Raw genomic sequence first — 27,716 nt, 5'->3', positions numbered from 1 at the left:
GCTCTAGAAGTAAGAACAATTTCAGTGGCAAAAACATACCCTGTTTCCCCGAAGATAAGACCTAGCTGAACAGTCAGCTCTAATGCATCTTTTGGAGCAAAAATTAATATAAGACCCAGTATTGTATTATATTATCTTATATTAGACCCGGTTTTATATTATAGTAACATAAGACTTGGTCTTATAGTAAAATAAGACCGGGTCTTATATTAATTTTTGCTCCAAAAGACGCATTAGAGCTGATTGTCCAGCTAGGTCTTATTTTCGGGGAAACAGGGTATAAGCTCTTTCTTCTAGTTGTGTTTAACTACATAAGTGTTTTAAAAATTTTACTCAAAGGGAAAAAAATGTAAGCATCAACCTCATAACTTTTAAAATATGTAAAGTTCTAGGTGACTAATAGATTATTATATATATTGTGTATGTTATACGATATTGAATATTGGTTTAACTAAATCAAATAATCAGCTTTTTGAGTCTTTGCTAGCGAGATTGGGAGTTACTATACATGGTCACATCATTAATATAAATGTGTTTAGAAGTAATTAAGTAAAGCACAATGTTCTCACTAGTTTGATAGTCAAATTAATTTAAAGCAAGTGATATATTTTAGCCTATAGTAACAAGCATCCAAATAGTCTGAGAAATAAATGTTTTTTTGGATTCTATAACTCAAACCATTTTTCAACTAACTTTTAAACATTTGACCCTAAAACTGCAGTTGTGGGTTCTCTAAAAATAATTCAGCTCCTTTAAATTTATAAAAAATTTAATAATTTCAAACCCAGTTCATCTTGTTAAAAATTTTCATCTTTCTTCGCAAAGAAAAATAACCCATATTAATAATGTGTACAATTTACGTGGGCCTGGTTTATAAGACAATATTTTTATTAACATATTTTATTTCAGAATAGAAAAGAAATGTAGAAATTAATAGTTAATTCCTTTTTTCCTTCCTTTCTTCCTCCCTCCCTCCCTTCTTCCCTTCCTTCCTCCCTTCTTTCTTTTCATCGTTCCCTCTCTCCCTTCCTTCTTCCTTCCCTTCTTTCTTGTTCTTTTTTATTTCACCATATAACCCAAAATACTCTGTTTTTTTTCTAGGTAAGCCAGGATATCATTCATGGATAACAAAGATGTGCTTCTGCAAGCTGTGCTAAACTAAATCTCATCTCTAGGAATTGAATTAGGACAGATGAAGAAACCCAAATAATGTCATTTGTTTATCATCGTGTATAAGTTATATTGCTATTGATCAAGATATTAGGTTGTAGATTTCCTAACACTTTAGCAAGAGCAACTACAAGTATAATTACTGATTGAAAATATCAACTTTCCTAATTTTAGAAAATCATTGTCTAAATCATCCTGTATTCCTGTTTTTTACTTTTCTTTTAATATTTCCAACAAGGAATGCCAGCCCACAGATACAAATTTAACACCATTTTAGATTGTTTCTGTCTTTTCAGTTCCTGAATTATATAATAAGCAATATTAAAACCACATTGCTTTTAGACAATGTAACACACAATGCTTTTAATTTTAATGTTGTTTCAATGTATTTAATCTAAAACTTTACCAAATTTATTTGTTAGGTTAGGACATTTTGTTTTAGTAGATGCTTTAATTCCGATCAATCACCCTGCAGTAAATCTCATCCCTAAGGATGAAATGTTGTCAACAAATAGCCAGTTCCATTTAGTCATCAATTAGCCCAAATAAGTGATACACAATATAACTGGGACCAATCTTGTGCAGTCAAGTTAATTCAGACTTCTAATGACATAGAGGCTAATGTCTTTAGCTAAAGGAAGCTCTTGTTGGCCGTATAAATGTGAACTAGGGAAGGGGACTCCACTTATAGCTCATCACAATTGATCCTTATGAAATATAAACTCTCATAGTTCTTTTCCCAGAAAGAAGCTTGACTAGCAGAAATTCTTAAACTAAAATATGCAAAGTAATATAAATAGGAACAGATATGAAGTGCTCATCTATTAAAACCCTTAGTGATCTGATTTATGTGCTGTGATTTCTATTGTTTAATTCCTAGATTTATAGAAAATTGTCAAAGATTATTTGTGTGCATATGAGTACAAATAGTGCCAAATCCATAGAAAAATGGAATTGAAGTGTTGTGTGATACCTATATCTATCTATCTATCTATCTATCTATCTATCTATCTATCTATCTATCTATCTATCTAATAGGGAAGTTCCAGTCACTTTAATTCAACAAACAGTTTTAGGTCTTGTGCTGGGATGCAGTGGGCAAGGGAGAAAGGGAGATTAGAGAAGAGAACTATAACATTGAAGTAGCATGGGCCTCTGCTCTTAAGGAGCTTATAATTAATGATTGATGTAAATGAATATGCCTGAAAATAAACATCATATGATTGTGATTCCTTTAAAGTAGATAAAACTGCCTGTTCTTCTTTCCCCCTCAACTATGATATCATTGCTTGAAATTACTAATTACTTTTGAGTTGTACTTCACAAACAGATAATATGAATAATCATGGAAAATTGTCATCCTTTTAAAATGGACATATATGTTATGGAATAGCCGAAAGCTATTTGGAACAAGTTTCAAAATAAAGGAAGGTAGCAAGCTAGGCAATGGAATACAATTTGTTGCACGCTGTGTACTGACTCTGAAGGCCATTACAAGGACTCCCCAAAACATCTTTAATAATGGCAATATCAGATAAGAATATGTCCTTTCAAAGGGGCAATTTTAGTAGTTAAAACTTAATTGGATGTTCAAGTTTTACTGTTTATTAAAAATAAGCTTTGTTTATATAGTTGTGTCCTATTATTCCCTTTTCAAAGAATAATAAAAATAAGTTTAAACCATTGCCAAATTTAGCATTTCTTTAGGTCTAAGAAATCAATAGTGAATCCTTGATAAATATTTTATTATATCACTACCTATAGGAAATTACAATTGGCAAAACACTGACATTACTAAATGAGATATTTAAGACTTTTTTAGCTAAAATTTAATAATTTGGATGCATGACTAATTAAAATATTTTATCTATATGAATTCTGGAGGCCAACACCATTAACTATCAAAACTCTTAACTCCAAAAACTAAATTTTAGAGATAGACATTTAAAGGATGTTCGCTAAAACACATGTGCAGGTATGTTTATAACACAAATCGACTAGTCTGTTTAAAAATGATTTCTTTTTATTGATTTATGTTCAACATGTTTTAGTAATTTCTGTTGTAAGAACTTGAGGTAGTAAGTTGCCACACAGTTAATTGGATCAACCACATAGTGACCCTAACCAGTTGGTACCACAGCTAGAAACTCAAAACTCTCTGCCTCTTGATTGGGTGTTTGTCCTTTTGATGGCTTAGCCTTAAATAACAAGTGGAGGAATTGCATTAGTGAATAAATGTGTTTGTATCCAGCCTTCCTTGTCATTCTAATAAATAATTCATTAAAAAATCATCTTTTGTTTCTTTTTTGGCAATAATCTTGGTGATATTTATGATTATATATTTCCCTCCAAAGAATATCATATTTTAAAATTTGTGAGGGATATAAATGATAAATGTCTAAGTTTTGCTTTGTCTTGTGCACCTGAAACTAATTAATAAAAAAAAAAAAAAAAAAAAAAAAATTTGTATGCGAGGATTCTTTGCATTTATTCATTGTTTAGTTACACACGAGCTCTAGTGCCAACGACAGAATCTGGAAAGAATGTAGGATTGTGGGCCGAGGCCTCATTGCCATGTGTCCAGGCAGTGTTCCTTTGTGCTTCTCAGAGCCTCACTTCCTTGTCTGTACGTATAGAGAGTTCCCTCACAAGCTTCATGCAACGACACTCCACGAGATCGCTTATGGAAAGCAATCTGAATACTGTAAAGCACTTCAAATATATGGTACCATTTATAGTATTATAAACACACAACTAGAGAGGTGGACTCAGGCCTAAAACATTCTGTTGCTATCTTAGAATGTAAGGTAAAGCTACTTTGAACATGTCACAATTAGAAAAACGATAGGAAGACACTTTGCTAAGGGGGTCGGGGGGTCGGAGATGAGGGTAAGGGGAATCAAATATATGGTGATGGAAGGAGAACTGACTCTGGGTGGTGAACACACAATGGAATTTATAGATGATGTAATACAGAATTGTACACCTGAAATCTATGTAATTTTACTAACAATTGTCACCCCAATAAACTTAAAAAAAATAAATTAAAAAAAATTAACATTCTATCTCAAGATGGTAGTATTTTGAGGGTAATTTTTTTTATTTCCTCTCTTATACATTTCCCTTCAATGTTCTGTATTAAAAACATTTTATAATTATTCAAGTGAACATTTAGAAAAGATAGTGTTTCTCTTCAATCTTTAGAGGGCACATTATAATAATTGAATTTTGAAAATCAAGTTTTATGCCATGTGTTTAAAATGAAGGCTCAGAATACATTAATCCAATTGATTTTAAAGTCTTATTTTCATAGAATGAACTCATTCATGTAGTTTTAAAATTTTTTGTATTGCATACATTTTGATTATGCAGCTATTTTAAAATAGTGCTATATGCCCTTTGATTCTCCACAAATGTTGTTTTACATGTAAAGTGCCCAAAGGTAAAATATTTCAAAATTAACTGTGACAAGAAAAGTTGCAGAGTTAAATCCTTCTTGAGTAGATATCTTTCTGATGAAGTTACGTGGTTTCATGCACATTGGTTCCCAGACCACTGCCCTGATTCCATCAACAAGGACACTACAGATGGCATGGAGAAGAAAAACGTAAACCAGAAATGAACTAAGTTTCCCGGTAAGACCGTGCCACTGAAAATTCCCATCCAACCTGTGACCCCGGGAAGACAGCATTCATGCGTCCTTTTCTCTCATTGGCAGGGCAGGGATTGGGGAGCGCCCTCAATCCCTCCCTCCTCTCACCCTCCTTCCAAACATCTCAGACCCGATCTTTATTTAAAGTTTTGATATCATGGATTTTTTGCGTTAATCTGATTTTCATACATATTGTATTCAAATATATCTGTGTTGATTACTGAGTTTTTTGCCGTCCCCTAGTCTTAGTCCCTACTTGTTAGGTCTGAGACAAAGTCACCTTTATCCCAGAAAGCATGCTGCAGGTAAATAGACTGTGATAATTGCATCATTATGAGCATGATTGTAGTGATACAAATGGTATGAAATAGTTCTTTTAAGACCCTGTGAAAACTAAAGCTATAGACCATTGAAAATGTTTGAAATGGCTACTTCTGGTGTACAGAGGGAATTGTTGAGCACATATGGTTCTTTGTTTTGACATTGTTTCCCCAAATGCCTAGTTTTTCACTGCACAGAACATGTTCACCCATTTTAGGGATCCTTTCTGTCTTCAACACACTACTTAATTGGAAAGGTAGCAGTGATTTTTTTTTCAAGGAGACAAGGTTTTTAATAATTAATATTATATATTTCAGTACAACATTATGCCTAATTCTGCAAAGTGCCAAATGCCTGCAAAATTCCAATATTCATAATACTATGCAATAGCTGTGATGGGTTGGTACATGCTTACAAAACCTATTATTTATTCAGTAAATTATTTTCATTGCTATTATCTATAAAGTCATCAATTGGCTTTTCGATCTTACATGTGTGTTTTCTAGGGAGAAAGTGCTTTCACAGAGGTTCAGTAACTGCATCATGGACTCAGATTCTGATGCCACCTCAGATAAAAGAACAGTCTATGATGTGTTCTTGACATATCACAAGTTGCCTTTAGACTTCTAAAGAGGTTTCCTGTTAATTCTGCAGTGGCAACTACATTTCCTATCAGAATTAACCTGTCTGATGTATATCAAAAAATTCTTACATTTATATTATCTCCATTTGCATCAATTTATAGTTAGAGTGAACAGAAGAAACATGGAAAATGGAAGCCATTTTTCCTTTTGTATTTTAGAGCCTGCGGGGTGGTAGGGGGGAAGAAAGCAGACAACAACAACAAAACCCTGTAGCACAGTGACACTAAGAGCCTTCAGCATCTCCCTGAGACAGTCATAGCCATGGGGTTGGATTAAGTTGCACTTGGGACTGTTTTTAGGATAAGGAAAATTCCCTTGGATCAGCCTCTATGTCAAATAAGCCATGTATTCCCCACCAATCTAAGCAAAACCATTTGGTCCAACGTTTGCAGGAATTTGAGATAGGAAGTGAGGTGAAATTAACACATACTACTAGCATTTCAATTGTCATTGGGATAGTCAAATAAACAAATTGGGGAATTTCTAAAGTATGTTTTCATGGACAGTATCCTGCAGCTAGCTAATGCCTGACCAGAAAGGTGTTGGGTTTTGTTTGCAGTCTTCCTGCCATGTAGGTGGCAGCAACACTCAAGGCTAGAAATTTTCTTTCACGTTCCCTTAGCTCTAGTCCAAAGCATATTCTTACTAAAAGTCTTTGTGGAAGAGAAAAGGTTTAAAGTGTAGAGACAAATTTCTCCATGTCCTCACATATCTCTAAAGCACTATTTTAAGGTTGGGCTAAAGTGGTTCCCATAATGCGAAAACATTCATCATTTCCCTTAATACAGAAGTCATATTCTGCTCTCGCACATGTAGGTAGTATTAGGCTTCTGTTTCTTTATTTACTAGGATCTTACTTCTTTACCATCTCCTTTCAGGCTAAAGCCTTTCTCTGAAGAAAAAGGAAAAACATAGTTTTATTCCACTACCACCAAAGCTTTTCTGGAAAACAGTAAAAGTCTGTCCCTTTATTCTTTGTAAACATCTAAGAAGCCAAGGTATTTAGTAAATGTTAGAGGTTTTCCTTTAGTCTTCCAAATGAAGCCACTTTTTCTGGTGGCTGCGTTCAAGTTGGTTGTGTGTACAAATCAAATGAAGTCCAAGCAGAGAGGCCCAGGGCACCTGACAGAGAGGCCAGAAGACAAACAGGACAGGCACTCTCAAGCAGAGGGTGTTGAGTCATTTGGTGGATATGGGTCACTGCCTTAGAAAGCTGGTGCCTCGGGACCCAGGCAGGAATGACACCAGGAGGCCCACTTTTATGTAAATAAGTTTGCTCTTCTTAGTACTGGAAGCTGATGAATAAGTGTTTCTTCACCCTGGCATTTTGCTAAGCCTAGGACATATTATAGGAAACAAGCAGCTTTTGTGAAGGAATCTTCAGTGTGTCCTTTTTACTGAGGGTTGGTCCTCATGTCCAAAATACCAGAAGAATATACACAATACCAGGCAAAGGCAAAGAAGCTAACAATGAACTTCCCAGGCTAAGAGGAGGGTCATTGGATGCCTCGGGGTAGGTGAGGACAGGGTTCTATATCAAATACCTTTCGATCTAGTTTTCACTGTTCCTCACTTTTGTCCTTCACATCCTCAATGACTTTCCCCTAATATCTGTGTAGTGTAATGCAACTATTTGGCACTGTAGCAGGCATTGAAGATGGAATCGAAAGTACTGGCATTGTGTCTGGAGCTCTTTCAATTTCTTACCAGCTGTTTTGACATTAGAAGAGTAGTTTCATCTAATACCCTCATTTTTCTCATCTATACATTGGGAATAATAATTCCAATTTCTCAAATACGATATGCATGTACTATTATTATTGACTATAATATTACAAATAATTGAAATGACCACAATCAAAAATACCCGATTAGAATCTGAATTATAGACCACTGCAATGGCTCTCCAGTGCCTGAGCAAGCTTTTTACTCCGATTGGTGACAGCAGTTTGGCATGAACAAGCTAAATAGGTTGATTTAATGAAAGTTTCTTCTTTTAAAATATTTTATGTTAACTGAGTACTCCCAGGATCAAGGGCTAGTTTCAAAGTTTTCAACAGTGTATTTAAAGGTCAAGGCTTTCCCCATCTCAGTGGGTAATAATAAATAGTAAATGGATTTTCTCGTGGGTCCTGAAAGATAGTCCTCAGGAAATGTTTTATGTTTCAGATTGGGCCAAGCTATGGCCCATCTAAGGTTGTACAAAATGACAGGTAGCGTCCCTCTTGACTTCTATCAGTCTTCATGTTGTCAGATGACACCAAAAACGGTGTTTCTGTAGCTTTATATGAAGATGGTGAAAGAGACTAAAGCAAAACATCTAAGTCCTTCTAAAGAGGTTGTGTGTAAAGCAGACTGCATATCAAATTCCACCTTTCCACTGAGGATGGTATATATTAGAAATGTTTTCCTATTAGGCAAAAACGTGAAAATGTGTGAACTGAGCAGAAAATCTGAGTCTGGAATGGTTAAAGTGGAGGCTGACGGAGGTGTTAGGGGCATCAAACACCTGGAGACGGATGCTTATCTTTGTTTTTATTTTAATGAATCTCGGTAAAATGTCTGGTGAGAACTCTGCCTCTGCTTCTGTCCCTTTCTTTCCCCTCTCTCTAAGTGGAAAGAAAGAATATTGTTTAGGAAGGAGGTGGGGGGAGGAGGAGGAAAGGTAGGCAGAAGGAGCCGGGGGAGGAGAAAAAGAAAAAAGGACAATGACAATGACTAAGGATTTTCAACAACACGTTGAAAATTAACACGTTGCATATGGATCACGAGAATCTTCACGAGGGATTTAAACCCCACTGTACACAACGTGTTAAAGACACATTTATTTGCACTCCCTCCTGAAGTCCCATTGAAATAATGGAATAGAAGACAAACCCAGGAGAAAAATAGAGAGTGGGAAAATGAATAAGAACAGCAAACTTAAAAACTGGAAAGCAAATAAATGCCATCAGGGATAATGCTGGGAAGTGAGCTGATTGGTGTTGCAGAGCTCCTTAAGGCTCAGAAATTGGAGTCACCTGTGACCTCTGAAAGGGGGGGTACAGGTGTGACTGAAATAGGAAAACCGCTTAGAAAGAACAGCTAATATCTTTGATTCCCACCCCATTTCTCTCCCCAGCTGATGTCTGGAGTTTCCCTCCCTAGACAGGTTGAATAGGAGGGATTCTGGACTCAGGACACCAGGACCAGCTGAGGGTGGGGGCATCATCCTGAAAACGAAGGATGGATACAAATCTGCACGCTGATGGCCACACCCCCACCCCAGTTGCTTCTGCTTTGCTCCCCAAATGTTGATAACCATTCTCATTTACCCTGGGCAAGCATGATTCTTTTCTGATAAAACAAACAAACAAAACAGCCTGAGGCCAACAAGCACATGAAAAGATGCTCAATGTCACTGATCATTAGCGACATGCAAATCAAAACCTCAGCGAGTAACCATCCATTAGGATGGCACCTATCAAAACAATCAGAAAAATCACAAGTGTTGGTGAGGATGTCAAGAAATCAGAATGCTTGTGCCCTGTTGGTGGGAATGTAAAATAGTGCAGGTGCTACAGAAAATGCAAAATAGAATTACAATCCAGCAATTCCACTTCTGGATATATATACCCAAAAAAATATCTGAAAGCGGGATCTCGAAGAGGTATTTGTACTTTCATGTTCATGGTGGTATTATTCACAATAGCCAAAAGATGAAAGGAACAAAGTGCCTAACAACAGATGAATGGATAAACAAAATGTGGTATTTACATACATGAAAAATTATTTAGCCTTAATAAGGAAGAAAATTCTGACACATGCTACAACGTGGATGAAACTTGAAGACATTATGCTAAGTGAAATAAGCAAGTTGCAAAATGACAAATACCACACGATTCCACTTATATGAGGAACCTAAAGTAATCAAATTCATAGAGACAAAAAGAATAGTGGTTATTACTAGAAAGTGGGGGAGGGGAAGGAACAGGAGGAATAAGGAGTTGTTTAATGGGCATAATGTTTCAGTTTTGCAAGATGAAGAAGTTCTGGAGATAGGCTGCACAGCAATATGAATATACTTAACGCTTGTCAACTCTACATTTAAAAATGGCTAAGATGGTAAATTTTATGTAATGTATTTTATCGTAATTAAAATTTTTTTTTTTTTTAAATATCAGCCTGAGAAAGAAAGATCTAGAGATGCTGACCCCTCAGGCTCCTTCAGTGAAACATCAGGGCCATATAACCCCATGGAAAAGCCCAGCACGCTAACCTGCCTAGGGACAGTAAGTAGTTTTGTACCTCACTAGTTGGAAAGCCAAAGATCACCAGATATAGGAAGAAAGATTTCAATATGAAAAGACAGAGATCAAAATAAACAAGTAGAAGACTACAGCAAATAAAGGCAACAGGGTGCTACGAGAAAATTCTAAAACATCTATAATTAACATAATCAGATGGACAAGTGAAGAAATTACCTTCATGAAACAAAAATAGGCTATAAAGAAAAGAACACTCACAAAGTTAAAAATATATGATAGCATTCATTTGTTAAAACAAAAAAACAGTTTGGAGGATATAATTGAGGAAATCACCCAGAAGTGGGAAACAGGAAAGACAATAAGAAAATTTAAAGATTAATTCAATTAGAGAAGGTACAGTATGAGAATTCCAGACAGAGTAAACAGGGAAATCAGAGGGAAGAAAATCATGTAAAATAAAATCAAGCAAACTTCCCAGAAATGACGAAAACGAATTCCACATTGAAAGAACCCATAGTGTGCTTGTTAAAATGTATGAGAGAGACCTACACCAAGGTAGTCTAGTGAAAGTTCAGAATAGTAGAGAAAAAGAGATAATCTTAAAAACTTTAGAAAGGTGAAGGAAACTTTTGACCAGTGTGAGTGATAGGAAATCAAATGCCATTTGACTTCTCCATTGCAATTAAGGATGACAGAAGAAAACGGGGTGATGACTTAAATATCCTAATGAAAACCATTTCCACTCTGGAATTCTATACTTAGTCAATCTATCTGTTTCACTCTTCCTCATAAAACTACTGGAGGATATGATCCACCTTCAAAATGGAGGCAACCAAGAAAGAGCGGCACATCCAACATAGGGAAATGAGAAGATTCCCTAGAGGATGGTGAAGGTAGATTGAACATCTGCTGCTATATGCAGGCCTCACACGCAACCAGGCCAGTTGTCCAGGAAGCAGAGGATTCCGGTACGGAGGTCTTCAGGATAGCAATGAAACTGGTAGATTATCTAATAAGTCTGTACTGAGAGGGGTTTCAGAGTTCTATCGCTGGGCTTGGTAATGAATTAGTGACAGCTATTTGTATGACAGGAAATTAAGGACATGGAAAGAGAGAGAGAGGACATGTGATCAAAGTGTACTATGTGGCGCAACTGTGAATAATACAAATAATAATTATTATAAAGTAATACTCTGACAAAAAAGAGAATATAAGTATCAGGAGGATGAGGGAATTATGTGAGGGGAGTAAGAATGGTAAAAAAGAAAGCTAAGCCCTCGTCCCCTATAAGTCAATAGAATATATGTAATATAAAATATATAATTATATACTGCATATAATTACATTGCATTATTGTATATAATTATATACAATATGTAATTATATAATTCTAAAAATATAATTATATATTTTATATATGTAGAGAGAAAGCAGCTAAGGAATCACTAAAATTGAGAACGTCAATTAACCTGAAATAGTAAGTAAATTCTGACTTTACAAATGTTGCTACAGCCAGTGTTGGTATATTAAGTTTATTTACAGAAAGCTTAACTAGAATCTTTGACTATCTCACTTCTGCTTGCCCTGTATGTGGTCATATGTTTGCATCTCTGATGGTTTAGGATCATAGCTTAAGAAATTACCTGGGTCATATGGTTGCTCCAAACTCCACAGTGACACCGCCCATTTAATGCTGTCCTACCAGGGTCGGGCATAATCCCGTCTGTGGAGTAATCCATCAGGCATGGCATCTAGGCAGGGGATTTTTCTGCACATCTGGCCACAGCTGTTAATGATCCTCCTTTGTAATGTGATTAATGAGTGTAATGTGTGATTAATGAGGGTGAGGTAGTGAAACTAAGCAGCTGAAAATGATATTGCGTATGTAGCGATTCATAAGGTGTTCTTGGATAGCATCTAAGAGTATTGGTCAAAAATATTCTAGGCCTGCATAGCTGTCCAGTAGACTCGGAGGCCATCTATGCTTCTTAAAAATTTACCGAATGTTCTTAGAGAAAAGCAAAACAGTATTAAAAAGTGGCCTTAAAATAGCAAACTGCAAATGTGAAATTTCTCTGGCATCTCATAGTTTATCTTTAAAACGTTATGTAAATTTTGCATGTGTATACATTGATGGTTGCTAAATACAATTTTAATAGCTAAAATTTACTGAACATTCCCTGGGTGTGCTGCACCTAATTCTTTATATAGAGTTTCTTATTTACTCTTCAGAGACTTTTTTATGAGATAGCTTCTATGCCTATTTTATAGATAAGGAAACAGAAACACAGAAAGGCTAAGTAATTTGCCAAAGACCATGCAGCTAGTGAGCAATGAAAAAATAATTTAAATGTAACAGTGTAGTTTGTATGCATTCAGGCTCTGCATTCAGACTCTTTTCAATCCTTGAATCTTTTATAATTGCCAGACTTACCTGTGGTTCCCAGTTTTTCATTAGGGGCACAAGAACTACAATTTGAAAAGTATGAATCTAATTTATCGACTGCCATTCATTATGTCAGAAACTAGTGGAATCAACAGCAAGAATGTCACCACTTTTAACAAATATTGATTAGCAAATTATTGATTTGATTAAAAAAGAAACAACAGGTATTGGCATAATCCTCACATTAATACTGTAAATATCTTTGTGTCAATGACATGGAAGTCCTTAGTGGAGGGTCACTTTGGAAGCAGTGGGCTGGGTCTAGGTCTTTTGTTTCATACTCTACCAGCTTCTAAAGCACAGGTTGATGGTATTTATTAAGCGTTTACCATGTGTCAATCACTCCAACAGCTCCATGTGTGATATTTGATTTACTCCCAAACACAACTCTTTGAAGCAGGTATTATTTTCATGCCCATTTTACACATGGAAAAATGTATATGGTATATGGGAGGATAAATAATTTGCTTAAGATCACCCAACTAATGAATCGTAAGACCAGGAGTCTTGCAAGCTCAGAGATTTGGACTCAGCAACCTGTGCTTTTAACTACTATCTTATTATATTGCTGACCACTTTCACCACCTTTGTCCTCTTCTGACAATGCAATAGCCAAATTTAATAGTTATTTTCAACCCTCCATTTTTAGATGTCTTTGTCAGTATACGCTTTCCCATATATTCCCATGTGATAGAACTTCCTTGTCATCCAAGCTAACTTGCTGAAACACATCTCAATCTTTCACTCCCTTTAATATAGACCAAACCCCCTTAGCTGGGTTTGTGGAGCTCTTTGTACAGTATCCCTTGCTTTCTATCGTCTTATAATAATAAATTAGTGAGGATTACGTTTGCTGCTATACTATAATAAAGGCACTATAAGAACTTGAATCAGAAATGAAATCTATAAATTATTGAAACTCCATATACCCTACTGTATTCAGGTAATGATTTGTACATAGTGTGATGGATTTCAAGATGTAAGTGCCCGATATTTAGGTGCCTTTTAGATTAAGAAGCGTGAATTTCAGTCCACAGTCTTATGCATGCCAAAAACTCAATCTTATTTTCTCTATAAATGAACTTAATTTTTATTTTAGATTTTTCCTCCTCATTTTTCCAGGTAGAATGAACTTAATTTCAACCAGTTGAGGCTTCCCACTTTTTCTTTTATGTTGCCTTTAAGTTTTGAGGGCTTCGGTAGATGACCACATAGTTTTTAGTGCAAAGTAGGACAATTTCCAAAGTGAGAATGATTGCTATTTAACAACTATGCCTGAGGCAACCAGCATAATCAGGAATATCCCGGGCAAATGGAGATAAATAATGTCAGTCTAGTAGGAGAGAGGTGTGGGTGTCTAGGGAATATTCATCTGTTGTATTGCTTATATGTTGCTAGCATGTAAGATACTAGATAGACATACCAGATAGACAGATAATGTTACATCCAGATACACAGTGTCCAGAGGGGAAAAAATATTCTGCCTCATTCCTATCTGGTCTTGGGTCATCTCAGCTGCTGCCATTGTCTTTTCTAGCAATAGGCATTTCTGGTCTGGCTCATCTTCAAGTTCTTCCAAACCCTGCTGAGGTGGACAAAAAAAATTGACTCTCCTGCACTTCACTGACGTGGAACACGGCTGTCTCAGGCATTTCTACTCAACCATGTCTGAGTCATGATCATGCTGGGACATTCTGTGGGGTTTGCAATCCTCCTGAACTCCACCCAGAAATCAAGAGAGAGCTCTTCACTGTTCCTGAATTCTGAATTCTATCTCAGGTTTCTATTCTGCACTCCACCCCTAACTAGAAAACAGACTGTGGGTGAGACACAGGATTGCTTTTTAAAAATCCATCTACATCTAAGTTATTTGTCTTCTTCACTTTGCCCAAGTAATCTTTACCTCTTCTGCAATAAGACGGCTTGACTTCTTATCTATTTGTTCAGATTTATTATTTGTGACATAAATATTATACCCTGGTATTATAGGGCTAAAAATTTTAAAATGCAAAAGTCTTATTGAAACTGAAAGGTGTTTTTAGCTCATATGTCTTGCCATCTTTCCCCAAGACATTGAATACTGCTGACAGTAAAGGGGAGGAAGTAAAGAGTATAAGAAACTGCAGAGAGTAATACAACCCAAATCCTTCATAAGCATAACAAGATACCAATTTTTTTAATCTAATGAAGACAAATTAATTCTAAAGTAGAAGAAAAGGCTATGGCAGTTGTGATGGTTAATTTTATACTTGTATGTCGACACGGCTAGGTGATGGTGACCAGTTGTGTGGTCAAACAGCAGTCTATGTGTTGCTGTGAAGACATTTCTCAGACACGTTTAGCATTTCAATCAGGAGACTTTGAGTAAAGCTGACTACCCCCCATAATGCAGATGAGCACCATCTAAGCAGGGGAAGGCCCTAAGAGCGCAGACTGAAGTTTCCTGAAGTAGAAGGAATTATCCTCAAGACTGCAACATAGGAAACCTGCTGTAGTTTGCAGCCTGTTGTCCTTTCCTACAGGTTTCAGGAAAAAAAAAAAAAAAAAAGTAGGTGGCAATACTAAGAAAGTATAAAGAAATAAATGAGCTTAATTTTAATAGTATACTGTATTAACCTTATGTATTGAAAATCTCATTTTAACATATAAGCAATATCAAAATAATTAATGAGATATTTTATATTCCTTTTTTCATACCAAGTCTTCAAAACTCTCTACGGATTTCATACTTATAGCATATCTCAATAGAGACTAGCTACATGGCTAACTAGCTAATGGCTAACACTAGACAGTGCAGATCTAGGCTACAATGTGTTGGACAGAGAAGATACTTCTGCGCACTGTGGTGTACTTACAGATTATTAGAGCATGGACATACCATATATTTGAAGTTGAAGCCTTTGATCTGACTCCCTCATTACAGGACTAGAGAAACTAAAATTCAGAGAAGTCAAATGATTCTCAGGAAGTTATTATTTATCAGAGTGGGCAGAATCAAGAGAGCAATCCAACATTTCCGATTTTCATCCTTAGCCTTTAAATAAAGTCACATAAAAATCATAAAGAACAATATGTTAGACAAAGTATAGTATCAGGATTTCAAGACATCAAACACTCCAACCACATGGACTCAAACCATAACACAGGGAATCCCGTTATCTGACAGGACAAGATTCCCGGGTGGATTGCTCAGAGGCTCAACAGGCTCATCAGAAGTCCCAGTTCTTCTCTTCCTTCTGCTCTGACGTCCTCTGTGTCAGCTTCCCCTCCCAGGATCCCTCAGGGTTGCAAGCAGACTGTGTCAACTCCAGACAAAACCTCTAGCAAGAAGGATGTGCAGAGGGAGAAAGGAGCAGTCTCTTATCTAGGAGGGAGGAAACCTTTTCCACAAGCCTCCAAACAGCAGAATTCCTCTCATCTCAATGTCTAGGACTGGGGACATGCGCATTCCTAAACCAATCACCAACGAGATAAATAGGATTACCAGTTTTCTCCTAGATTAATCATTTGAGAGTAGAAGAAATGTTGGGGGAACCAACCACAAACGTTACCACACCTCTGATTAAAATCAATAACTGAAAACCAATTGTAGTAGAAATATAATAATGTCCATAAGCCCAGAAATCTATAAAGCACTGCCTTTTACTAGCTCCAAACTCCACTTGGGTTTAACAACTAATAATTCAAATATGCATGAAATGACCCGACGGATATCATGTTTATATTCTTGATATCATGTAAAATTTCTTGACTGACACGGCAGAATTAGAAGACAGAAAGCTCTCACTATGTTAAGACAGAGCTTTAACAAGGCTTTATTAAGGGCTTACTATGCAGCAGATACTGGTTTAGTCACTACCACGTACACTATTTCTGATCCTTATGGTCAATCACCCTGTGAAATGACTGCTAATATCATATCAACTTAGCCTGAGTCTCAGAGAAGTTAATAATTTCCTCAAAGTCGCACATCTTTGAGATTATATAGAGCCCATTTCCAAATCCAACTTTTTGACTCTAAGTCCTATTCCTATTCTATTAGTTGACTATTACACTAGTACATTTTGTTAGCTGAGTAGCTTAGGTTAGGAGAAAACACAAGGTATGTTCTCTTCTTTTCTAATCTTAATAAATAAACTTTGTGGAAATGTAACCTGAAGAGGGCCCATAAATAAATCCCAAATGGAGAAGAATTACAGGGGAAACACAGTATAAAGTAGAGGTTGGCAAACTACAGCCCAGCCGCTACCTGCTTTGTAAATAAAGTTTTATTGGAACACAGTCATTTGTTCACATATTGTGTATGTCTGCTTTCTCTCTACAAGGGCAGTGTTGCGTAGTTGCAATAGAAATTCTATGGCCTGCAAAGCTGAAAATATTCACTATCTAGCCCTTCATATAAAGGGAAGCTCTCAGAATTTGAAATCAAGAGACCTGAATTTGAAATCTAGTTCTGACTAGATTTATGGTGATATACTCTCGGGCATTTCATTTAACTTTTCTGGAGAGAGTTTCCTTCTCTGAAAAGTAGAAATCATGTCTGATGAGAAAACGTTTCAGAATTATATAAGCTAATGTATATGATAATTCCTCGTAATTGAAAAGTTGTGGCCAGTGCATGTGAGTATGAAGAGTAGTTTTGTCAAGTCTCAGAGGGCGAGAAAAAGGAAAATCTCATTTCTCTGCTTTACTGAGATTTTCCTAATGCTAGAGTAGAAACCTAAGTGGTAGCCACACTGTAATAAAACAAACAGGGATGTTTAGCTTCCCAAGGTAGCACTATTTGCCCAGCTGAACAACAGCTGATTGTGAAGAGTGCAATGACATTGGGGTAAGGTGATAGGCATATCTCTCTAGTGGCTTCTTATAGGTGTTTGATGAAGAGAAAGGAAGGCAGCACAGCTGGGTAGCACAACTGGCCTCTCCAAAAAACTCAGGGCCAGATGATTGTCCTAAAAGGAGATTTCATAATTAGTTTGAAAACATAAGCACATCACATTATATTGCATCTTCTACCAATAAAATGGTATGTGCATGTTTACAATTATTATTGTCGCACTGTCAGAAGATAACAGCACTTATGAGTTTTAAAAGCAAAAATGATTTTTAAAAATTTCTTGTGGGCTTTGTTTATGATGCACTCGTGGAAATTCCTTGACTTTGCTGTTGACCTTGACCACAAAAAAAAAAAAAAAAAAAAAAAAAAAAAAAGTTGTCTTGCTATTTTTAAGCCTGTTCAGCAAATATCTTCCTCTCTTCTTCAAGGCCACTCTGGATTATGGAGCAAAAAATAAAAAATAAAAACTATAAAATATGGAGCAAAGTAGAGCAAAAAGGGCCACTTACACTGCTATTCTGACTGCTATTACCAGCAATAACTATCATCTCTAAGCTGTTCAACAGTGAGTCCACACCAATGAGTGGGAACATTTTTCATAAGTGCTGTATAGTAATATCTGACATGAATGTAGCACTTTTCATCTGTAAGAATTCCAAAGTGCCACGTGGAGTATTCTGGGATCACTTCATCTCCTAAAGAAATACAATAGTCTCTGCAGCACAAAGAGGCAACCCTTCCATACATGTAATGTTCCGCAGGCTTGGTGTTCTTTGGGGGAAGTCAAGAGTAAGTATGCTTTACTCTCTTAGCCCCTCCAGAACTTAAGTGACTTTTGCTCTAGTTTCACACACGCAACCCACGGGCCCAAAAGATAAACTCTCCAATTTCTATCTTTCTGCTTTAGTTGGAATGCCGATTCTTGGGAAACTGTCGGGACTTGAAGAAATCTTACTTATCTAAGTGCTGATTTGTTCTGACTGCTTCTTATTTATAAAAGAGTTTGTGGAAAATAATTAAAACACAACAACCGTAGAAATGCCTTTGAAACCTGAACCTTTACTAATACCTAGTTCTGTTACTTTCTAGCTGTAGATTTGGGGTAGTTTTCTTAATTTCCCTCAGCCTCATTTTTAAAAATGGAGATGCTAATACCTACTACAAAATGAGCCTACAAATTTAAAGTGACTATCACAGCAGTCGGGATAGCGCAGGTGCAAAATAAGTTTTTCTTTATGTCCTTGATGTGTGGTCTATAGGAAATAGTCCACGTCCATTGATTAAATCAAGGTGGGGGGTTAGCGAGTGAGGGTTCCATTATTTCTTAATAGAGAAGTTAACTTTTAATGGTAATGCTATGAATTAGGGGTCAGGAAATTGATTTAATAATCTTTGGGTGTGTCAGTTACTTGATGCCTCCAATTAACCCTGTCCACTAAAAGGAAAAAAAATAATATCCCCTACTCTCCTCACTAAAGACCTAGGAGAAATTGAATAGTGTTTGTGATACAGTTCTATTTCCTTGGAAATGGTATCATGTAAAGATAATGCAATATTGTTGACCAAGACCAGATTAGAAAGAAAAAAACATGAATGGGAGAAAAGGATTCAGAAAGGTCATATATTAAACGTTAGATTTTATATATATATATATATATATATATATATATATATATATATATATATATATAAAATAAAGGTTATATTATATATAATATATATTATATATAATAAAGGTTATATTATATATAATATATATTACATACATATATTATATATAATAAAGGTTATATTAAATATATATAATATATATATATTAAAGGTTATATAGATGAAAAGATGTACAAATGCTATCTTAGAATGACCCCTCATCACTCCCCTACCCCTCATTGTAACTGTTCAGAGTAATGTAGAAAACCAATAGAGGGCAAGCCAGTAGAGGGTTTTACTCGAGTATGTCGTATATGAATTTAGCAAATATTTATTGAGAACCGACTATGTGCAGAGTATGATAATATTTCATTCTTAGATCAAACTAAAAGCTATTCAGTTAAACTAGTATCCCTTGATATCTACTATGGACTAAGCACCATGCTTAGTTTTAGGACTGATGAGCTAGAAAAACGAAAAAACTTCATCTTCCAAGAAAATGGTGCACATACATATATATACTTGTGTAATAGACAACAAGATGCAAAATGTATAACATAATTGTAAAAGGCATGAGGTCTGGACTTGGCTAATTGTTAAAAAAAAAACAACAGCTTGACCATTTAATAGCTATTTGACTTACTTGAAATTCTATTTTTTCATAATTCATAGATGTTTTAAGCACAAAATAAGTTCAGTAAAGGTGCTTACAAAGGCCTGGCCTACAATCTTCATTCAATGTATATTAACTGTAAAAATGTTTGTCATTATTATTTAGAAATAATTGGAAGTAAAATGTGTTTAGAACAATGATTTTTAACTGGGGATTATTTTGCCCCCCAGGAACCTTTGGTGATATCTGAAGATATTTTGGGTTGTAAAATTTGGGGGTGAGGAGGAAAAGACTACTATCTAGTGGGCAGAGAGAGACCATGGATGTTGTAGAACATCTTGCAGTAAACAGAACAGCCTCCCACAACAAAGAATGATCCAGCCCAAAGTGTCAATAGTTCCAAGGCTAAGAAACCCTAATTTAGAGAAAAGTGTCTATCTAGCTAGCTATTTATCCTTTCCTCCATCTATCTATTAACAAAAACTGGTTTTGAATCACCTAAACGAACTTAATTAGCGTTAGGTTGGTTGAGAATAAAAAGCAAACTACACCTCTAAAGTGAAGTTCACAGAAAATATAAACCCTAGAGAGTGAGAACAGAACACAGAATCCAGCAAAAAATCTCGGTATTGCTGGTGATCAAAAATTGAAGTCCATTATTATTAAGACATTAAACATAGAAACAGGGTATTGCTATTGGAAAGTATATCAATATTAATGATACTTGCTACTCTGTCAATGAAGCGAGAACAGAAGGAGAAAAAAAAAAAAAGCCACCGAAACAGAGACCACTAAGGCCAGTGAAACTCACATGGAGAGTGTCGCGTTTAATACCCAGCCTGAAGATCCTGCTGCTTTACTAAAGAGCAAACGAGAAAACCTGACGTAACATAGAAAGAATTTCTGGTGTAGTGGGTCTTCTGTTCCAGTACATAACTCTTTTGTGATATAGAAGGTGACAAAGAGAAAGAGGTAACAATACAGTCAGTCTCCCATGGGGCAGATGGTAGGTAGAGAGACTGTGAGACAACTGGTAGCCAAATATCTGGTCTTGGGAGGGCAGGAAGCCCCAGGGAAGCCGCCAGGAGCCAAAGGGATCCCAGTGGAGTCTGTCTAACCTGGAAAGAGTGAATGCACAGGGAAGGGACAGGATCAGTGAATAATGCTTTACGTAACTGCAGCACAGAACACTGCAGAAGAGAAAGGGAACCTGGCTAGGATGAGGAGTGTTGGACAAAGGGGAAGTGACCCATCTTAGGAGGATTTGTCGTCAGTAATATGATACATAGGCATTAAGTCAATGTAGAGAGAATTCCGAGTGCACTTAGAATATACACAGAAGAGGAAAGATCATTTCAACCATCTGAGACAGAAGGACGGAGACATTTCTCGAAATATTCCAGCCCACAGGTTTTTTACCCACTCACTGTGCTTTTGGAAGAGTTGGCAGTCAGACTTAGTAGTTTTGATCATTATTGGTTTTCATAGCACATTCCATAAGAATGTACAAATGCAGAAAATATTGAGCCACTGCTATAAGCTTAAACAGCTTCCAGTATTTAAAATCAGAGTTGGGGGTACTGTGGGATGGGCTACAGTGTTGACGGTGACATAGAGGAGGGCATAGAGAGACAGGTACAAATAATCTATTAAACTGCAAGTTACAGTAAAATAAATATTTTAAGTACAAGTAAGATGCTCTAAATCTTGAGAAGAAAAGTTAAAAACGACTAAAGGAATTGTGGAAAATATCATAAAAGGGATGACATTTGAACTAAACTTGTATCTTCCTATACGATGAAGATATTCTCAAGCAAACCTCATTTTGATTATAGCTTAGCGTATGCACTTTTACAAGTTGATAAGTACAACATAAATGGAGCCTGAATTCACAGTCTGGAACCCAGAGAGAAGAGAATTCAGAAAAGAGAAACACCATCAGTGTAGCGTGAAGGAACGCAAGTTGGACAAATCCAGCAATTATCCTGATCAAATCTACCTTAAGAGAAGAAAATGTCAGCGCAAGGAGTTACTATAGAGATGAGTATGAATGAGCACTCATGAACTTCCTTCATCAGAGAATCTTTTAGCTATCCACTTAGCTCCCAGTTAGAAGAGAGCAAAGAGGCCACTGGCAGGCCTCCTAATAGCAACCCACAGCAAGGGAGGAGATAAAAAAGCTGTACAAAGCATCTGTAGCACTTGAAATCTGGGGCCACTTAATGTAGATGCAAATAAGCTCTTTATGCCTAAAGGTCTTATTTTATTACATAAATTGTGAATTAATTGATGTTTGTAGTAAAGACTCTGAGTTGTTGAGAAAGGCTTAAATATTAGGCAGTAATTTCTATTTAATAGCTAGGGTAATATAAAATATATTTGTCAGGCGGGAGACCCTGCTGGGTCTCTGGTCCCGCTCCCCACATAACGCAGGATATGGTGAGGCCAAAAAGGAACACCCACGGAGCCATAGGTAGGGGAGTCATACCACTACGGTCTCACTGTAGGCTGGGTTCACACTGTCCGCAAACCGCCATCCACGCTTGCCAGCCCAGCCGCCATCTTCTTGCTAGCCCCCATTCTTTCTCTCTCTCTCTGCTAGCATAGCCACAGCAGTTATATTAGTGGCCAATGGCTCAATGGTTACAGCTGACGGCCAACTAGCCACAGCTGATGGCCATGCAATCACAGTTGGCCATTTACTACCTGAGCCAACACCTTTCTATGTGAGGCCGAGAGCCTGGAAACTACTTTCTGGGGCTCTGCCCCCACAATATTTTATTAAAATAGGTAAAAGAGACTCCTGGTTTTTCCAGTTCCACATTTAAGGAGCTTGCAAATTGCCACTTTGTCTTACCAACAAGTCAAAAGCTGAACAAACTGAAAAATCAACAACTCTTCTTGGACCCATGAGAAAGGGGAGGAAACAGGGCAAACCTCTGTCCCTGAGATTGGAGAGAGAGGCGAATACAATCACAGCTAACCAGAGCAGAGACTCAGGGGTGGAAATTGCCAGGGTCTCTGTCCAGTGGTAGAAAAACCTCAACTATAATTGACAAAGTGCTGGAGGCTCAGTGTGGACAAGTCTGAGAGCTAAAAACTCCAAGGGACCCAGTCACAGGAGGGCCCCTAGATTATTGTGAAACTTAGCTTGCCCAGAATCCCCTCATACTTCTGGCAGGTGGAGCGGAAAAGAAACCATTTTGAAATACACCTGGGCATTCTGTTTTCCTTAACAAGGCCTGCCCCCAGGAGAAAGAAATTCCCCAGAGCCTCACCTGCTGGGGTATTGTAAGAGCTTAACTGACATGGGGAAGAGAATCCTTGAAAATTGAAAAACAAAGAAAATAAATACTGAGAAAAACAGAACAGAATATCCAAGGACGATGGGACAACTACAAAAGGTATAACATGTATGTAATGGGACTACCAGAAGAAGAAGAAGCTGTGAAAACAACAGAAGAAATATTTGAAACAATAATGATTGCGAATTTTCCCAAATTAATATCAGACAACAAACAATAGATCCAGGAAGTTCAGAGAACACCAAGATGGATGAATAGCAAAGAACTACATCTAGGCATATGATTTTCAAATTATAGAAAATCAAAGATAAACAAAAATCCTGAAAGAAGCCAGAAGAAGAAAAAACTCTTACCTATAGAGGAAGAAAGATAAGAAAGATGCAAAAATCCTTAATATTAGCAAATCAAATCCAAAAAAGTATAAAAAGAATTATACACCACAACCAAATGGGACTGGGATTTATCCTCGATCTGCAAGGCTGGTTCCACATTTGAAAATCAACTAATGCAATTCATCACGTCAGTAAATAAAAAAAAAAATACATGATCATATCAATAGATGAAGAAAAAGCACTTGAAAAATCCAACAGCCATTCATGACAAAAATCCTCAGTAAACTAGGAATAGAGGGTAACTTTCTCAACTTTATAAAGACTACCTACAAAAAAGCTATAGCTAACATCATACTTAATTGTGAAAACTTGAAGCTTTTCCACTAAGATAAGGTACAAGGCAAGAACACCCCTCTCACCTCTCCTTTTCAACATACTGGAAGTCCCTGCTAATGCAATAAGACACAAAAAGGAAATAAAAGGTGTACAGATTGAGAACGCTGACGTAAAACTGTCTTTGTTTGCAGATGACATGATCGTCTATGTAGAACATCCAAAAAAACTGAAAACAAAGAAAAAAAGTCCTCCTAGGACTAATAAGGAATTAGTTTCAGGATATAAGGTTGATGTACAAAAGTCAATTGCTTTCCTATATATCAGCAAGGAACAAGTGGAGTTTGAAATTAAAAAGTCAATACCATTTACATTAGGACCCCAAAATATGAAATACTTAGGTATAAATCTAACAAAATATGTACAAAATCAATATGAGAAAAACTATAAAACTTTGATGAACAATGTCAAAGAACTGAATAAATGGAAAGAATACTCCATATTCATGGATAGGAAGAGTCAATATTGTCAAGATGTCAGTTCTTCCCAACTTGTCCTATAGAGTCAATGCAATCCCAATCAAAATCCCAGCAAGTTACTTTATGGATATAGACAAACTGATTCTAAAGTTTATATGGAGAGGCAAAAGACTCAAGATAGCCAACACAATATTGAAGGAGAAGAACCAAGCTGGAGGACTGACACTACCAAACTTCAAGACTTACTATGAAGCTACAATAATCAAGACAGTGTGGTACTGGTGGGGGAATGACAAACAGATCAATGGAACAGAATAGAGAGTCCAGAAACAGACCCTTATAAATATAGTCAACTGGTCTTTGCAAAGAAAAAAAAAGCAATACAATGAAGCAAAGATAGCTCCCTTAACAAATGATGCTGGAACAACTGGACATCCACATGCAAAAAAATTAATCTAGGCACAGATCTTACACCCTTCACAATGTATTAGATCATTTTTAACTTTCAGCTCTGAGCATCCTTCCTCTCTCCCCAATGCTGGTTCTGTATTTCTCAGTCACAGTCCATATCATACTGTTTCTTTTTTTCTCCTTCCCCTGACTTGAGTTCCTGGAGGGCAATGTAGTGCATCTTAGCACCCAGTGTTTGGCGCATAGTAGGTAGTCAGTTCACTGGGAGGGTGGATGGTTGGAGTAGATAACGAGTCAATTATTAATCTGTCTCTCAGCTCCACACCCAACCTCCTCTACCCTCTTTGTGTTGGTGCTGGGACAGAACGATGCAAACTACATTTCTGCTTTGCCGGGGGCTGCATGTCAGGTGTGTCTAATAGGTGGTGCCAGAGGGAGACGGCGAGGCTGCTGGGATAATAAAGGACTTGCTCCTGCCTTCCTGTGGTTTCCTGTTCTTGTCAGTGGCACCTCAGCCTCATTTCTTCACCCCGGTAGCTGTCTGTGTCCAATAGCAGCAGCTGAATCATGTTGGCAGTTTTCCCCACACATGAAAAACCAGCCACATAACACCCCTCAAACAGCCCAGCTGAGCAGGGCCCCCTCCTCAAAGACCTGACTGTCACTACGGGGGCCCTTCCGCCAGGCTTCCCAGTTGGAACAGTTGGAACCTCTTCCCTTGGTTTCCTCAACCCAAGGCTTGAAGATGCTGCTTGCAATTGCCACCTCTGAAATACCCTGGAGTTCTCTTTTGCTTTTTCAGTTCTTCAAAACGTAATTAACAAGTCTTTATATTAAATTCACTCTGTTCGAATAGCTAGTGTGGCTTTTGTCTCTTGCCTGGAGCCTGAGTGAAGCTGCAGTGTGCCCCCCCCCCCCCACCAGTATATCCACACGTGTTTCCGGTGTGACCTTGGATGGATTTCTCCTCACTGTTGGCTGCACAAATGAGACCCAGGCTCATCCGTCAGTTGTATCCTACCTCCACTAACTCCTCCATTTATTGAATAAGCCTGTGGTATTTCTGCACAGGTCTCGGTGGAAAGGGGGACCAGCTTTCAGCAGTTTTAAGCACGGCTTTTCCCCTGCTTTCTGTTATTTTGTTCCCCGTCCCATCTCAAAGGACTCACAGCCATTTCGTTGTAATTCAGGCGTCCAAAGTACCCTCTACTCTCTCTCACTTTACCTGCTTCCTCTAGGTGCCCTGTGTTCCACAAAATCTTTACAGCATTTTAAAATTTCCTCTCATATTTAAAAGCATAACAGAGGGACAATAATATTGTCTATCATTTATTAAGCATTTACCATTAACCATACAGGTGAGAGATCCTCCCTTAATCCTCAAAACAATCTTATTTCATAGATGAGGAAGCTGAGACATAGGTACACGGTCATTGGCTCGGGGTCATGGATGAAACCAAGACTCGGCTCCAGGAAGACTGACCTATTTCTTTCTTAATGACCATCAGAGTAATATTAACTGGGAAACATCTCACTTGTGTTTCAAAAGATAATGGGGCTCTGAGGTTTTAATTAGAATTACATTTATTGTATTGTGTATATAAAGTATACATAAGCTCTAGATTTTGAGGGGCATAAATATATAGAATTTTGGAAAGAAAAATTCATCTGTGAGGCTTTTATGCAGCACTGCAAAACCGGAGGTCACGAGTGGGGGAAAGGAGGTACTGTCATAGAAAAAATACATATAACTGCCCATTTCTCTTGGCAGTACCTGGATGATTGCTGGCTCCTTGGCATTAATCACATGTCAGAAATTACCTTCCCCACACCTGACATTCTTACCTTGACAACTTTTGCCTCCTTGCTCATGAGTGATGGGATGATGGTTAGGCTCTATCCATCATGCATTTTGATCAGACTGTCATCCCTGGGTGACTCACATCTCCTGGCTGGGACTGGGCCCCAAAGATGTCAGCCCCAAAGTGATATCTTGTGATGGTTGAGAAGATGGTTCTGGGAGCAGATTGATGGCAGTCAGGGTTTGCTGTATGTCAGCACCAGGTTGCTTGCTGTGACACATGAGCTGTGCACTCATATAAAAGAACAGCATGAAGACGATGCTGGCCTGGGCCTACCTCTAAGCATAAGGATGAGCCTAATTGGGTAGGTGCTCAGCTGTGCTGCATGGAGGGTCAAGGACGGGTCAGAGAAGGACAGAATTCTAAACTAGTAGGAAGGCAGAGTTTCCATGTTGTCTGAACAAATGACTCAGAATACCTATTGCTGCCAACCTTGGAAATGAAAGAAATAGAAGTAAGAGAAGGTTTCTAGGGCTCTGAAAACCAAAGAACCCCAAAGGAGAAGAAAGATTGGGAGAGTGAAATCGTGAAGATCTAAGAGGGCCTCTCCTTTCAGAGGAAATAATCATCTGCAGCTAGCATTATACTCTCTGAGTAATCTCATAATTTAAGGTCAGTAAAATCCTTCTCCAGTGGGGAAGCCCAAAGGCTTTATTTTAAAACAACAACAACAACAACAACACAACATTTTACAGTGTTTCTCATCTTTGATCAACATTAGAGACTGCTGCTTCCCCTCCTCCTGACATGCTCTCCTCAGTATCTATCATTCAATAACCTAGACCCAGCTAAAATTCCTTCTCCAGTCCCAAATCTTTACTGAGCCATTCTTACTCAAATTTATTTTGTACTTTTGGCCTTTATTATATAATTCATAAATTATACTTCCATACTGTACCTTAGTTACTGGGTGTGTTTTATGGAAACATCAGTTTTTATAAACCTGCCATCTGCGTATACAGTTATGTCTGTATCATCTCCCTCCTAGTTGATCAGGAAGCCTCTGAGATTAGGAATTATATTTTATTTATTTGGGGTTCCCTTGTACTTAGCACTAGTGTATGTTCTGGGAATGTGTATTGACTAATGATATTTATGCTTTTGTCCTCTAACACCTAGCACAGGGCGAGGAACCTAGAAGCTAAGTAAGAGCTATTGACAGGTTCAGGTAGGGACTGATGTCTGATTTAGAACTGTGCCAACAAGCCTTCCACATGACACATTCTGCATCTCTTTCTAGATACACAGATGCCTTTTCTATTCTTGAGGTCACAGGATCCAACAAATTGAAAACATTGCTTAGGCCTCCCTCCACCAACTCTCTGCAGTTGAAATGGTACCTGTTTCAAATGCCACTTACAAAGCCAATGATAATACGAGAGCTTGATCTTCTTGACAGCAGAGAAATGTGTTG

At 37.3% G+C, this 27,716-nt stretch overlaps 1 protein-coding gene across 1 annotated transcript in view; it reads left to right on the top strand.

Annotated features, from left to right (window-relative positions):
• The window catches only part of WDR72 (WD repeat domain 72), a 206,072-nt gene extending 202,611 nt beyond the window's left edge, over window positions 1-3,461 (top strand). Inside the window, exon 20 of the mRNA XM_088797215.1 lies at window positions 1,102-3,461. Coding sequence (XP_088653341.1) covers window positions 1,102-1,157 — 56 coding nt within the window. The 3' untranslated portion in view covers window positions 1,158-3,461. The remainder of the gene's footprint in view (window positions 1-1,101) is intronic.
• Window positions 3,462-27,716: the final 24,255 nt, after the last annotated feature.

The sequence above is a fragment of the Rhinolophus sinicus genome, chromosome 3 (assembly GCF_057876585.1).
Source record: "Rhinolophus sinicus isolate RSI-liver-muscle chromosome 3, RSI-T2T, whole genome shotgun sequence".
Lineage (NCBI taxonomy): Eukaryota > Metazoa > Chordata > Mammalia > Chiroptera > Rhinolophidae > Rhinolophus > Rhinolophus sinicus.
The sequence above is the reverse complement of the archived record's forward strand: the minus strand, read 5'-3'. Positions and strand labels throughout refer to the sequence as shown.